At 32.6% G+C, this 16068-nt stretch overlaps 1 protein-coding gene and 1 long non-coding RNA gene across 2 annotated transcripts in view; one reads left to right on the top strand and one right to left on the bottom strand.

Moving 5' to 3' along the window:
* The window catches only part of LOC132742969 (uncharacterized), a 51675-nt gene extending 42705 nt beyond the window's left edge, over positions 1-8970 (top strand). The window contains exons 5-6 of the mRNA XM_060731476.1: positions 3273-5597; positions 5935-8970. Of these exons, the coding sequence (XP_060587459.1) occupies positions 3639-5597; positions 5935-7749 (3774 nt within the window). The 5' untranslated portion in view covers positions 3273-3638 and the 3' untranslated portion in view covers positions 7750-8970. The remainder of the gene's footprint in view (positions 1-3272; positions 5598-5934) is intronic.
* LOC132742906 (uncharacterized) lies at positions 111-2995 on the bottom strand. The gene is made up of 3 exons (XR_009627501.1): positions 1662-2995; positions 1187-1260; positions 111-841 (listed from the first exon to the last, which is right to left on the bottom strand). It is a non-coding gene; the product is annotated as an uncharacterized LOC132742906 (long non-coding RNA).
* Positions 8971-16068: the final 7098 nt, after the last annotated feature.

Raw genomic sequence — 16068 nt, forward strand, 5'->3', positions numbered from 1 at the left:
AGATTTATAATCTGTAATGAAAAAGCAATCCAAAAAATTCAAATATTTTTATTTAAAAAATAACAATGACACTCCAGTAATGTAAAATCATTAAAAGAAATAATCCCGGATGTAAAAAGTCCATGCTTTTCCAGGGATTTCCATGGAAAATAAGAGGCTGGAGTATTGGAACAAAATTTTCCAGCCTTTTCCAGCCTGTAGCTGAGAAAAAATGGGCTGGAAAAACAGGGAAAAAACATGGAACATTTTCCATGCTGCATGGAATATTTTCCATGTTTTCCATGGAAAAGCATGGACTTTATTCCATGCTTTTCCATGTACATGGAGTATTGGAACAAAAGTATGGATTTTTTTCCAGGGTATTCCATGTGTCTGCCAACCAGGTAGAGGCTGGACTTTTTACCATGGTAAATAGTCCAGCCTTGATGGAATAACATGGAAAAAAATCCAGCCTAATTCCAGCATCCCTGAATGATCTTAAAATGTAAAATTCTCTGACGGAATTCAGCACAGGAATGTTTAGGGTGGACTTTTTATAAGTTTAACATGATCACATATTTCTTTCACAAAATTTAATACATATCCTTTAGTCCAAATACAGAATAGAACATCCTACATTCACTATAGCACAAACAGTTTTTTTACTATCTGCAGGTTTGGTAGGTTCTGGTTGTCTTATAAATTTTAGCAATTATTTGCTCTTAGTCTGTCAATGAGGAACCTTTTTTAATCTTAAATTTGTTTCAAGTGTTTCTGATTATTTAAATTACTATTTCTTTTATTGATGTCCATTTTCAGTCCTCTGCCTGTGTTTCCTAGAACTTCTTGTGGTTGTGCTCACCTTTAAAGATAAAATTCATAATAAATTTAACACAGATGTGGTAATGACTTATGTTTTATTGCATATAAATATTATGCAGTTATACTTCGTATCTTTTAATAACATCAAATCTAATGTTCCAACAGTATTTACTATTAAATATTCACTTATAATGCTTATGCATATTAGAAAATACTAAAGCAATGCAGTATATCTTATTTCAAAGTGCACAAGTGTTTAAGAATTTCTCTCACAAACATGTATAAGAATTAAGTCAATTTGTGACAATATTTATCACCCAGTATGTATTTTTTCAAGAAAAGACATGGAATAAAAAAGTACACATATTGAGATTTAAAAATATACCTTTTCAGGATTAATTCTGCACATCATTATTCAACACTATTGGTAATTCTCACAGTCAGCACTTATGTCCCAGCCTGCAAGTTATGTAATTGTATAATGTAAAATGTAATCATTGAAAACACAACACATACATGTAAATAACAAATGATTATCATATGATGACCCTGTTCAGCGGGTACAAAACTACTGATTGTACCATTTAGTCCTATTTAATCAAATTGATTTAATTTGTTTTATTTGTAGGAAATGAAAAAGATCAGTAATAACAATTGTCATTTTAACAATATACATTGTAAAGAAATCATTGAATAATTTATATTTTACAGACTATACATGTATAGATTAAAAACAATTTTCAGAAAAACAAATGCATGGAGTTAAAAATATAAAAACAACCTTGATCTCTTGTTACAAATGTTGATAGTTTGATATATAACCTTTTTCTGCATTGATGTAACTTAAGGTTTATAAATACCTGATTCTGTTGTATATCTCTTTGTCCCTGGTGATTCTAATTGTTATCATACCAATACTTAAACACTTTAAAGTCTTAAACAAAACAATATCTCCAAAACTGCTAAATTATCAAGTACATCCACTGTAATTTGCACTCTTAGCTGACCCAGATATCTTAGAATTCAAAATTTACAACAGTTACTGGACAGGTCTATCATTATGTAAAGCAGGGTTAATCTACTCATCATTTTAACTTTTATTCTTTGAGTGTAAAAGAAAATATCAAATAGCTAATAAATATATAGATTTTAAAGATCATTACAAATTTTTGTACAAAAAAGATTGCAATGTCCTTCTAGACACACTCTGCATATGAAATTTATAATGTTATCTCTCCCCAAAATAATCACATGGAAAAGCCTGATCTGAAATGACCAGTGGAGTAAATTAGTCATGCGCAGACGGTGAGAAAATGCTGGTCAATGAGTTTTATCAGAGCTCTGATCTGTGTAGTGTAAAATCTCAGTGGATGTAGTATTTATTTTCCTAAATATTGGTCAATTTAATATAGAATATATATGAGTTTAATACAGAATATATATGAGATTCTTTCATGCACTGTTTTGTTTTGTTTGTTTATTTATTTATTGTTATCCAAAAACATGAATTCTTACAATTTAAAAATGGCAAGTAATGCAATCCCATCTTGATTATTATAGTGTCTGAATGATTTAATCACAGACTTAAATTAATCTATAGTTAAACCTAAAGCCTGTAATTAAATGGATATTATTACACTGTACATAACTTCATGTAGATTTATTTAAATAATAATAAAAAATTATGTATTTTGAACAATCAATTCATTTATGTCTTTAGCATAGACATTTTTTCTGAGTTACCCTTTTTCAACTACATAAAAAGTATAAAGTGTCAAATTTCAAATCATTTACAGTAACTTGCATTAAGATAAATGATGATTTTATATTTTCTTCGTAAATTTACAATATTGTGCTGAATATATATAAAGTAAGATTTCTTGTTGTAATTTTTACAAGTTTTTTCCAGCATACTTAGAAAAAGTTTAACACATTTCCAGCATCAAAAAAATCTAAGTTCCACTTTCCATGCTACATGGAAGTAAAGTCCATGGTTTTCCAGGCTTTTACCACAAATGTCCAGCCAATTTCCAGCCTATTCCAGCAATGCTGGAAATGGCTGGACAAAAAAAGTCCACATAGCATGGAAAAAATACTTATTTTCCATGAATTTCCATGAAATTCCATGCTTTTCCATAGTTTTCCAGGGTTTACCAGCCTCTCTTCCAGGCTTACCCTGGAAAATCTACACCCGGGATCCTGTGTCATATATTAGATCATAATAATGCATAATGTTTTTTATAATTGAATAGTATCTTAATAAACATATTTAAGATAAATATATTTGAAGCACATTTTTATTTATAGCCCCCCATCCCCCTTTTAGAAAAATGAAAGCCCCTGGAGGCGTTAAATGGAAACAATATGGTACTTAAGAAAGAAAAAAATTCTTGATAGTTACAGATAATTTGTATATGTAATCAACTATGTATGAGATAAATGTGTTAATACAATTTTCGTCTCTTTTTCAGTTTCGACACCCTGGAATCAATTGCATTGATCATGTTGATTAACAAGACCATCTGCAGATGAATATACTTCCATTAGATGCCCAAGATATTATGTTTAAGATTTCTATCTACCGGAATCAACATAAAAACTTGGCAACATTCTGACGAGTAAGGATAGAATAATCTCCAGTGAAATTAAAAAAAAACGGAAGTTATATTTTGCGAGTATGTGTTAAACTGGGGGCGAGAAATGTCAATTTAAGAACATAGACTGTGATACCTTGTTTATGGAGAAAAAGCATGATTCTGGGCGCTTGTGTGTGCTGTATAGAGTACAGTCTATTTGTAAGAGAAACCAGTCAACTTTAAGGTTTCCATGGATACAAAATGGCTGCCATATATCTTATTTTCCTGTGTTCATTTTTAATCAGTCATGAAACTTTTGGATTAGATTATCAGGAATATGGAAGAAATAAAAACTCTTTCCTGGAAAAGACGGAAATTGAAAAATATTGGAAAAGAATAAAACTAATAAAACGTTCAGTCGAAAATAATATTGGAGAAAATGATGCAAATTCAGATTTAGTAACAACAACTTCTGCAAATTCAATATATAATTATGCCCCAGGATCAGGAAACAACAACAACATAAGTGTTAAACCAATGAATTCAAGTGCAAATTCTGGCGAAAATCAAAATGATGAAAACTCACTACCCTCTCCACAAATAGGTGATACATCAAACCAGGGTAATCATAATAATGATCTGAATTCTCAAAACTCTAGCAATACAAGTAACCAAATAAATGATATTGATTCAATGATTATCTCAGGAAATAACACTGTAAATAACAATAATAATTCAACTGCCATATCACAAAGTGCAATATCCTCATCCAACCATAGCAGTGAATATGTTCGCGAACATGCTCTATCCACATCACAAAATGAGACTAAAAATAACACTGTTGACAATTTCGCTACACCAGTAACTTCAACAAGACAAAGTGCCTCTAATGCAATTCTGAGTACCACAGATAAAATGGCTAATATGCTTGGTGGAAACAATTTAAATACTTCTCCTCCACCTACTCAAGTGGATAACAAAATGAATAACGAGATCCCAGAAATGTCAACACAAGTGAGCCCGTTAATACAAACTACCTCAGCTGCACAAAATATTATTACAACCACTCCGCTTACAACGATTCCTATGCAGAATGAAATAATTACTGAATCGTCTGTAAATTTTACCACAACAGTAAAGACTACGATTGAATCAAATGAAAACAATAGCAATATTTTTCCAACTTTGGCCTCAACAGCGTCTAATGAAACTTTAAAGGATTTGCCTCAAGGAAACAATGAAACTGTCTATAATAGCAGCAATCCAGCCAATGTGGTTCCTGAAAATTCTCCAAAACCAACTTTAAGTGCAGGAACTGATAAAGTGACTGACACAGCTGTTACAGCTGAACCAGAAACAAACAATGAAACCATCACCAATGCTCCTGATTTTGAACCAGAGCCTGAACCAGAGCCTGAAAATAATTCAACTGTTGTGGAACCAGAGCTTACAAGTGAACCTGAAGGCAGTAGCAATGATACTGAGATTGCAAATCCAGAAACTACTGTACAAACAGTAACCAGCAGCATTAAGCAAGGACTTAATTCATCAAGTAATCAAGGCAGCACTGATTCTCCAAATGTTGGAATAACTACTCAGAATACAATTAGCAATAATTCAACTGATACAGAAAGTGGTCCTGAGCCTACAGGAGAACCTAATAATAAACTAACAAATGGAACTGTTGAACCTGAACCAAGTGCTAAACCAGAACTTACAGATTCACCAGTTACTAATTCATCAACATCTGAACAAAGTGGTAATGCTGAGCCTACACCTGAAACAGAGGAAACAACTACATCAAGTACAATAAGAACAACTACTTCAAAGGTAGAAGTAGATGTAACCCCTGAACCAGAAAGCGAAGCAACTTCTGAACCAGAACCTGAAAATAGTACTAAGTCAGATAACATTGGTAATACAACAACAGTGTCGAGTAATCCTTCAACACTTAAACCAACAACAGTTGTAACAACTGTTGAAAAAGTACCAGAAACAACAATTAAACTAACAACTGTTGAAATAGTAGCAGAAACAACAATTAAACCAAAAACTACCACAAACCCCGAGCCTAGACCAGAGACAAGTCATGAACCAGTGACTAGTGCTCACCCAGAACCATCAGAAAATGTCACTACAGGTAGTGCTATTGTAGAACCTACTGCTGAACCAGAAATATCTAGTTCAACTGAAAAAACACATACGGGCAAAAACAAACAGGTTCGTTCCCAAAAACCCCAACTGAAGACCAAGTGATAAAATGGGAGGGGAAATAAGATAAAAACCCTAAAATCTGAGAAAAGACAATAAAACAAGTAAATGGGGAAGGGAAAACCCAAGATTTTTAGGGGAAAAATCCCTTTGAGAGCCAGGCCCCAGAGTGGAAACTAGCAAAAATTTTGGCGAGAAGCGTGGGATTTTTCATGTGTTTTTTTGGGAAATTTTACATTCTCTGTGTTGGGTTTTAATATTTTTTTTGTGAAAATTTAAATAAGATTTTGGAATAGGAGCATTTGCTGAGAAAAAGCTTTAAAATTTTATCACTTTGGGCATTTTACTTGTGATATCTATTTGTGTTCTACGTGCCACATATTTAATGGTGGATGCTTATAATTCATTGGGAACATTTCCATTCGGTTTGGATTATTTCATTTACAGTACAGCATTTCCATGTATGACGGCATTATTCAGTATATTATTTTACGCTTTACTTCTTGCTACAAGAGTGCGGGCCATTTCTAAAAAAGTTCAGAAACTATGGGTGCTAGTTTTAATTGTGTCATTGCATTTCTTATTATCAATAGCTACAGATATAGTTGTTGGATTATTTTCAAGTGCTTCAGTAATGATATTTATATGTCAAGCATTTTTCATACTATGGGGATTATTGATGTTCGTAGGGTATTTGGTGTTGTTTCGAAAACTATATAAAGGTGCTATGACACATCAGAAGCTAATGACGGGAAGCCCCAATGAGTATAAACATAACACGTCTCATACATATCAAGTCAAGCCTACTAAACAGAGGTACACACTCTGTCTTGCAGTGAAAATTACGTTCATTTCGGCATTTTTCGGTGTTGCTATAATAGGATTTGAGCTTTACGGGATGTTCGGTGTGTATGGTGTGCTGAAGTTTGAGACAAAGCCTGATCCATGGCCTTGGTGGACATATCATACTATTGTGAGAAGTTTGGAAATTTTAATGTGCTTAGGTGTTGCATATGTTGCTAGTCAACCGTTGAGATATAAAATGAAGAAAGATATTAATCATAAGATATACGATTATTTATTACCGTGTAGTATGTGCTGTTGTCCGAACAAACTGGATCAGAATGAAGTATTCAGCTCTTCAATAAGTTTGGATTTTGTTGTCTCAGAAACAGACCATTTAAGCTGGTTGAAAAAAATTAGGAACAAGTCGCCTTCTCCGAAGGCCCCATATCCTCCGCACACAGCAGAAAAATATTCTGATCCCGATGCGACATTATTAGTTCGTAAAATAAAACGGACTAGTAAACCATCAATGTTGGTGGTTGAGGATGGTTTTGTAAGAATACGACGGGAAGATGAAAATTTACCATCAAACCAGTATGAACTTGATTCTCGATCGTCTCATTCCAGTGATATGAATGTGGGACCAGATGGGCAAAATACGGGTGCTTTAACAAATGTTGTGAATTTGAATTACACAGGTCATAGTAGTCCAAATGTTGGACATGAAAATGTGCCGGGTATAAATTTCGAGAACTATTTACTGCAGGGAAGTGCTTCAAATCAAGGATATATTGATAATGATGAAAGTGCTGATGAAACTGATATAGATATTGTTGTGACCGAGAGTGAACAGGAGAGTGATAATCAAGATATTCCTGAAAGTGCCGAGAGTGGTGCATCAAATAAAAGTGCAGATATATTTAGGCCACTGTCAATGATTGATTTGGCAGCAAGCATGGAATCAGAGTTAGACAGAGCATTTCATTCCAACTGTGTGGAAGAAGCAGACGTTATTTCGCACAATAGTTTACCCCCATCATTTGATAGGTATGATAAAAATTCAAGTGATTGTGCTTTTAATGAAAGTCTTTGTGACAAGTATTGTGATAATAACGCTGGGGGTGCTGTGTCAAACCTTGATTCCACAAACTATTCGTCAGATTCTGCCGACGACCAGGGTAAATCAAGTGATGCACGATTAATGAGGCCCCTCGTGCGGAGATGTAAGAGTGATGACTCTAAGTCAAGTTCACCCAAGTATAAACATTTTGAAAAAAACAAGTACTTCTCGGTTTCGAGTGTGGATACAATAGGGAAAGATGAAGAATTTACTACACACTATGGTTCTAATGGAGAAATGCGAACCGAATTATGATTTGATATGATAACAGTTAGTTTAAACTGCAGAAGTGCGAGTAATTGTATAACGATGATATATTATATAAAGCTATGATATTAAATCTATTAGTCAATTGTACCGTATTTGTACATGTAGATAAAATCTACAGTCATGTCTCCTATTCCATTATTTAGTGTTTCCATTTTTGATATTTTGACATTATATGTATTCATTTAGTACTTTTTGAGATTAAATTTTTTTTACATATGTCTATACTGCATGGTACTTTTGCATGAATAATTATACCCCCGCACAACAAAGTTGTAAGAGGGGTATACTGGAATCAGCTTGTCCGGCCGTCCGTCCGGCCGTCGGTTTTTTCTTGTCCGCCCAATAACTTAAGATTCCTTTGACCCTTAGTCTTCATATTTGGCATGGAGGTTAGTCATGATTAGTAGATGACCCCTATTGATTTTGAGGTCACTAGGTCAAAGGTCAAGGTCACAGGGGCCTTGACTTCAAAAAGCTTGTCCGCCCAATAACTTAAGATTCCTTTGACCCTTAGTCTTCATATTTGGCATGGAGGTTAGTCATGATTAGTAGATGACCCCTATTGATTTTGAGGTCACTAGGTCAAAGGTCAAGGTCACAGGGGCCTTGACTTCAAAAAGCTTGTCCGCCCAATAACTTAAGATTCCTTTGACCCTTAGTCTTCATATTTGGCATGGAGGTTAGTCATGATTAGTAGATGACCCCTATTGATTTTGAGGTCACTAGGTCAATGGTCAAGGTCACAGGGGCCTTGACTTCAAAAAGCTTGTCCGCCCAATAACTTAAGATTCCTTTGACCCTTAGTCTTCATATTTGGCATGGAGGTTAGTCATGATTAGTAGATGACCCCTATTGATTTTGATGTCACCAGGTCAAAGGTCAAGGTCACAGGGGCCTTGACTTTAAAAAGCTTGTCCGCCCAATAACTTAAGATTCCTTTGACCTACAGTCGTCATATTTGGCATGGAGGTTAGTCATGATTAGTAGATGACCCCTATTGATTTTGAGGTCACCAGGTCAAAGGTCAAGGTCACAGGGACTTTGACTTCAAAAACTTTGTCTGCCCAATAACATTAGATTCCTTTGACCCACAGTCGTCATATTTGGCATGGATGTTGATCATGATTAGTAGATGAACCCTTTTGATTTTTGAGGTCACTGGATCAAAGGTCAAGGTCATAGGGACTTTGACTTCAAAAAGTTTGTCTTCCCATTAACTTAAGATTCCCTTTGACCAACAGTCTTCATATTTGGTATGGATGTTGATCATGACTATAAGGTGACCCCTATTGATTTTGAGGTCACTGGGTCAAAGGTCAAGGTCACAGGGACCTTGACAAAACAAAAGCTTTTCTTCTCAATTGCTAAAGAATGTCCTGTCCGCAATGTATTGATTTTGACATTTTCACATTTGAAGCATGTAGAATACATAACTTAGCAATGCACTGTCTTAGTAACCTTGGCAGGGAGGTTGTTCTTGAGCTCTAAATGGCCACTGTTGATTCTGACAAAGTGGTATGCGGGGGTATTCAAGCCATGATAGTGGCAGTTCTAGTTAATATTGCATTTCAGAGAATTGGAATAAATAAAACCATCCATTCACATAATACTGCATACTTATCTTACTTTGTATAATGGACTTGCCCAGGTTTGATTATGTAACAGTTCATTAGTATTTTATTGGATTTCAATATACAAGTTCTAAAATTGAGTTGCTCACATTAAGGAGCCTTGTCAAATTACACAGATTTACCAGCTGGCCTGGCTCTTTACTATTACCAACCGATGTGTTCTTTTAGCTGTACCGTTAATAAGGCAGTCTTACTGTCATGCTTTCCCACCATAAAGATTTCTAACATTGGCCAATATCGTTATAAATCGGCCATTTCTGGAATGTTATTTATCACAATCTTGGAATTCAATTATTTTGAACCGTTTATAACCGGAATTTAGTACATAGGAGTAAAGTGTGAGCATGACTGTAAATAATCAAATGCCCAAGATTTTGAAAAAATAACTTTCCCGGAAATAACTGATTTGCTACGATATTTGCCGATGTTTTTTTTTTTTTTTTTTGTGTGGGAAATCATTACAGTGAGACTACCTTAAAGTTAATTTCCTAAGTTTTCTATACAATATGTCACTGTCAATTGAAAAAGTTAACCTGAAAGAGCTTAGTTTATTTCCTAGATTTACACTATAATACACACTTTTATCAGTAAGAAATTGTTAAACCAGTAAAAACTTTCTTTGTCTGCTCATAATTTTTTTTTACATTTTTAGTCAATTAATGATTTGTTGATATACATGTATATTTTCTATACAGATTTTTTTAGATTAACAAAAGCTTTCAAATAACTGATGCGGAAATTTTATTAGAAAATCATTTCTTTCCGAAAGTATATTTTAGTTTTATGAAGAAAGGAGATTTATTAGGCTAATTAAATTGCAGTGTAGAGCTTTGACATCAAAAGTAATGAAAGTGTAGATTTCTTTTAATAAGTGTTTGAAAATGAAGTGTATAAAGTAAAATATGCAGTTTACATGGTAATAGAGTTATGATAAAATTTCAAGCTATGCAATTTTATATTTAAATTGACTAAAAAATTATCAAAATCATAAATTTTTTCTCCAATACTTAATGCATGTGCTAAGGGAGACAATCTATTTGTACCTTTGGTATACTGTATTTGAGGAGTTATCTTTCTTGAGAAGAAAAAAAAAAGCAGTAGTTTGCAGTTTGAAAGTAAAAACAGAACTACAGTATGTAAATTGTAAAATATTTATAGGTGTGAATAATTATAGTTTTATATGCTCAATAATATTTATCATACAACTACAGTAACTGTTATGTATGATTTAGCTGTTCCTACCTACATAGTGAAGCTCAAGTACTGATATATCAATATAGATCTATGAACTCTCATATGCCGGTCAGAACCCTGTTCATGTTTTAAAGATATTTTTCTAGTTTTTTCTTGTAAACTACTACATAAATGGTACAATGATATTCAAGTCTGATTTATTTAATCCCTTTTATGTTTACAATAAGTTCAGGTCTAGTGTATTTCACTTGTGGTTTAAAGATAAAATGGGTTTGCGACCAGCATGGATCCAGACCGCGCAGCCTGATCAGGATCCATGCTGTTCGCTAAAAAACTCTATAACAAGTAAAGAAACTGATAGCGAACAGCATGGATCCTGATCAGTCTGCACGGATGCGCAGGCTAGTCTGGATCCATGCTGGTCGCAAACCCATTATGTTGGTTTTGTCGTGACGTGGCTCAAATAAATGGTGCGATTTCTGGTTTGGACTCCCAGGAAGCAGTCAGCTGGTGTGACTTATGCATTTGACGCATGTCTAGGTCCCCAAAATGTGGTAAAACAAACAAACAAAACAAGGGGAATGTAATTTAAATTGACTGGTACAATTGTAGTTGAAAATATTCAAAACAAATCTCTTAAAATTTTGTAAGTTATTCATTATTCAAACTATTTCCACTCTAAAGCAATACTGATATTACATAATTTAATCTCATTTATTTACTATTTATTAAATTTTATTAACATAATTACCTATTTATGCCTTTGATGTGCGAATTTATTCCTTAGATATTAGGTTAAGAGATATTATTAGATTATTTTTCTTTTTATGTCATTTAATCATGCACACTAATTTATATATTGTATAAATAAAACTCATTTTGAATTAGTTACCTAGCAACTATAATCAAAATATGCTTTATTTCTATGCAGAAATTTCCTTGTTGATAACATCATATTGTTTTATATGTACCCATGTATGTATTATTTTGTGACAAAAATGGTCTTTTCATGAACGGTTTTTTGAATATGCCATTTTCTATGTAATATTTATATTGACAAAAATCCAAGAAAATTTTGAAAAAAATATATGAGAAAAAATTTGATACTGTGTTTTAGTTTTCTGTTGGACCTTTACCATGTTAAAAATTTTAATATATATATAACCGTACCTGCCCATCTTTCAATCTCATGAATATTGGGGAAAATTTCAAAATATGAAACTTACTGACTAGAGCTCAGTGCAGATCCTGATCAGACAGCAATGTAACTGACCAACATGTCTTTTATAATTTCCAATAAACCATGATACATGTAGGAAAAATTGTCACTGAACCTTCTGAAAACAAGAGGTTTGTAAAAAATTCATGCTGCCATCATCAGAATATCGGAAGTTGCATGCAATGTTGCTTGGGAACCGTTTTGGCATATAGGTCAGTGTGATTTTGACCTTTGAACTTGCCCCCATAAAATTCAAAAGGGGTCCTCTACTACCAAAGACCAATGCAACCTGTGAAGGCCCATGGGCTGTCGAGTTATTAATCTGAAACTTTTTTGACATACAAGGTAAAATGTGACATTGACACCATATAGTGATCATTTAGTGTAAAATTTTAGTGTTGGTCCATGGGTTGTCTAGAAGTTTTGAGTGTACTTTGACCCGTTAACCCAAAATCCATTCCAAATCAATGGGGTCATCTACTGGCCAATGCCAATGCAACAGTGAAGGGTTCAAGGGCTATTGGTTGGAACCATTTTTAGCTTGACTTTATTTTTTTGAAGAAAAAAAAGAGGTATTGTTACATTATTTGTTTGCCATTGCCATCTGCAAGATAACCTTTGAAGTTTTTGGTGTATCATCTTCATACTTGGCCACAAAAACCCTTTGCTTGACCAGACTAACCTTGACCTTCATTCATTAATTACCTTGACATTCAAGGTCAAATGCCTAAATTTGTTGGTTTTTAGTTCACCTGACCACCAAGTGGTCAAGGTGAGATATGTTGATGGGGCTATGTCCATCGTCATGCGTTATCAACATTTGGGTTGTTAACACTCTAGCAGTTTTGAATGGCTCATAATCAAACTTTGTCAGAATGTTTGTCTCAATGAAATACAGGTCAAGTTTGAATATGGGTCATCTCTGGTCAAAAACTAGGTCACAGGAGCTAAAATTAGTAAAATCTTGTTAACACTAAAGTTATTGATAAGGAAGGTTGTTTTGATGTATTCTAGGTCACATTCAATATGGGATATCCCGGTTCAAAAACAAGGTCACAGGAGCTAAAAGTAGAAAAATCTTGTGAACACTATAGTAGCTGCAGCTCGACTTAAGAGGTATTGTTATTGTCATGTCGACGTTGCCGTCTGCAAACTTGTATGTTTATCATAACTTTTTAAGGTCTTGGTGTACTTGGCCACAACAATCCTTGGGACAAGACCTTTTAGTAGACCAGACTAACATTGACCCTCAAGGTTAAATGTCTAAATTTTGCTTGTTTTTATTAGTGGCTTTAATTTTGTTATTTTTAAATTGATTGTCTTCAAACTTGAACATAATATACTTTTAGGATAGACCTTCAAGTTGACCAGACAGACCTTGACCTTTACTCATAGCTGACCTTGACCTCCAAGGTCAAACATCCAAATTTTGCTTGTTTCTTGCTTTTAGTGGCTATAACTTTTTTATTTTTGAATGGATTGTCTTCGAACTTGAATATAATAATCTTTAAGGATAGCCCTTAAAGATAAACAGACTCTGACCTACTCCCATATATGACCTTGACCTTGAAGGTCCAATTAATGAATTATTTGCTTTACCTTTGTAATGCTCCCCTTCGAAGAGGGGGTAGGTATAGTGTTTTGTTAATGTCGGTCTGTTGACATTTAAGACCCCTGTGACCTTGACCTTTAACATAGCGACCCCAAAATCAATAAGGGTCATCTACTAGTTATGACCAATTAGAATGTGAAATATGAAGACTGTGATAAATAATTTTCAAGATAATCAGCGGAGACCATTCTGACATTAAAGGCCCCTTTGACATTGACCTTTGAACTAGTGACCTGAAAGTCAATAGGGGTCATCTACTAGTAAGGTGAAATATAAAGACTTTGTAATGAATAGTTTTCAAGATAATCAGCGGAAACCGTGTGGTCTACTGACGGACAGACATAAGCAGAACAATTTGAAGGGGACATAATAAGTGTTTCTAAAATTAGATGTAGGCCTCCATCCATCGCCTGAAACCATTGTTGTGGTGTTGAAAACTTATAAAAGCTTTTTGTTTTCTATAAATAGAATGTAGTTACTTATTACCTAATATTTACCTTTTGATGTCCTTAGTTTGCTCAGGAGTACTCTTTAATGGAAAAAATCTAATTGTCAGGATGACACCACTCTTTGAATGCAAAGGGAAATAAAACACAAATATTGAATCAACCAAATTTTTTAATGAACTATGTTTTTATTTACACTTAACTAAAAGTTACTTAATAATAAAACACAAACGTTGAATCAACCAAATTTTTAATGAACTATGTTTTTATTTACACTTAACTCAAAGTTACTTAATAATAAAACACAAATATTGAATCAACCAAATTTTTAATGAACTATGTTTTTATTTACACTTAACTCAAAGTTACTTAATAATAAAACACAAATATTGAATCAACCAAATTTTTAATGAACTATGTTTTTATTTACACTTAACTAAAAGTAACTTAATAATAAAACACAAATATTGAATCAACCAAATTTTTAATGATCTATGTTTTTATTTACACTTAACTCAAAGTTACTTAATAATAAAACACAAATGTTGAATCAACCAAATTTTAATGAACTATGTATTTATTTACACTTAACTCAAAGTTACTTAATAATAAAACACAAATGTTGAATCAACCAAATTTTTAATGAACTATGTTTTTATTTACACTTAACTAAAAGTTACTTAATAATAAAACACAAATATTGAATCCACCAAATTTTTAATGAACTATGTTTTTATTTACACTTGACTAAAAGTAACTTAATAATAAAACACAAATATTGAATCAACCAAATTTTTAATGAACTATGTTTTTATTTACACTTAACTAAAAGTTACTTAATAATGAAACACAAATATTGAATCAACCAAATTTGTAATGAACTATGTTTTTATTTACACTTAACTCAAAGTTACTTAATAATAAAACACAAATGTTGAATCAACCAAACTATGTTTTTATTTACACTTAACTCAAAGTTACTTAATAATAAAACACAAATGTTGAATCAACAAAATTTTTAATGAACTATGTTTTTATTTACACTTAACTCAAAGTTACTTAATAATAAAACACAAATATTGAATCAACCAAATTTTTAATGAACTATGTTTTTATTTACACTTAACTAAAAGTTACTTAATAATAAAACACAAATGTTGAATCAACCAAATTTTTAATGAACTATGTTTTTATTTACACTTAACTAAAAGTTACTTAAAGCTAAACAAGTTTACAATTATCACTTTAATATGAACTGTTCTTATTCATTCTATTTAACCAAAATATGAAAATCAGAATAAACTAAGTTGATTTGAAAGTTGATAAAAAAGTAATAACTGAAGATATGAAAACATAACCTAAATGATTCTGTGCTGTTAAACTAATGAATCTGAATAGTAGCAAGTCCTGTTTTAATCTATATCAACAAAAATATACATATGGCGCTACTTAAAACAAAGAAAAGATATTAATTAATTAATCTTAATTAATTTTGCAAATAGAAATTACTAAAATTACTTACAAATTTATCAAAAAATGTTTCAATGAATTAAGTTAATCTCTAAGGTTTCCTTAATGCCAAAGTGTCTAAATTTAATAAAATAATTAACCTTGGAGAGCTTTTAGATGTTACTTCTAACAAATTGTCAAAACTCCACAAGATGCCGGGATAAATGAACTTCTGAATCCTAGAGGGCGCTAGCATCTACACACAGGTGGCACTGTATGTAACAACTCATCTGATTGGTCTGCATACAACCAACCAAAATTTACTTAACAAATGCTTTAGGTTTATCAGTTCTTTACATAACTATTCTAAACATAGATTATGATTCATGGAAAAGTTTAACACGAAAGAATATAAAGCATTTTCAGCAAAAGATGATAATAATGTATAAATATTACAAAATAATTAAAAGAATCGAAATACTACTAAGAAACTTAACATATTTTATAATTTATTAACATAATTAAGTAAATGCTATATCAACTTATACTTCACTAAGATTAAAGGCCAGTGAAAGCAAAATGTATGTATTTATGTAGTCGAAGCTTAATGAGGGTTCATCCGCCCAAAAGGGCACAAAATGCAGCTTTCACTATAGACTACGGACCCCGGACATGTCACCAGTCATGCCTTTAAAGAGTTAATTTTGAAGCACAAAGGTGATAATTTACCTCCATGCAATTTCCACGAAGTAT

The sequence above is a fragment of the Ruditapes philippinarum genome, unplaced genomic scaffold, assembly GCF_026571515.1.
Source record: "Ruditapes philippinarum isolate M1 unplaced genomic scaffold, ASM2657151v2 ctg1781_1_1_1_1, whole genome shotgun sequence".
Taxonomy (NCBI): Eukaryota; Metazoa; Mollusca; class Bivalvia; order Venerida; family Veneridae; genus Ruditapes; species Ruditapes philippinarum.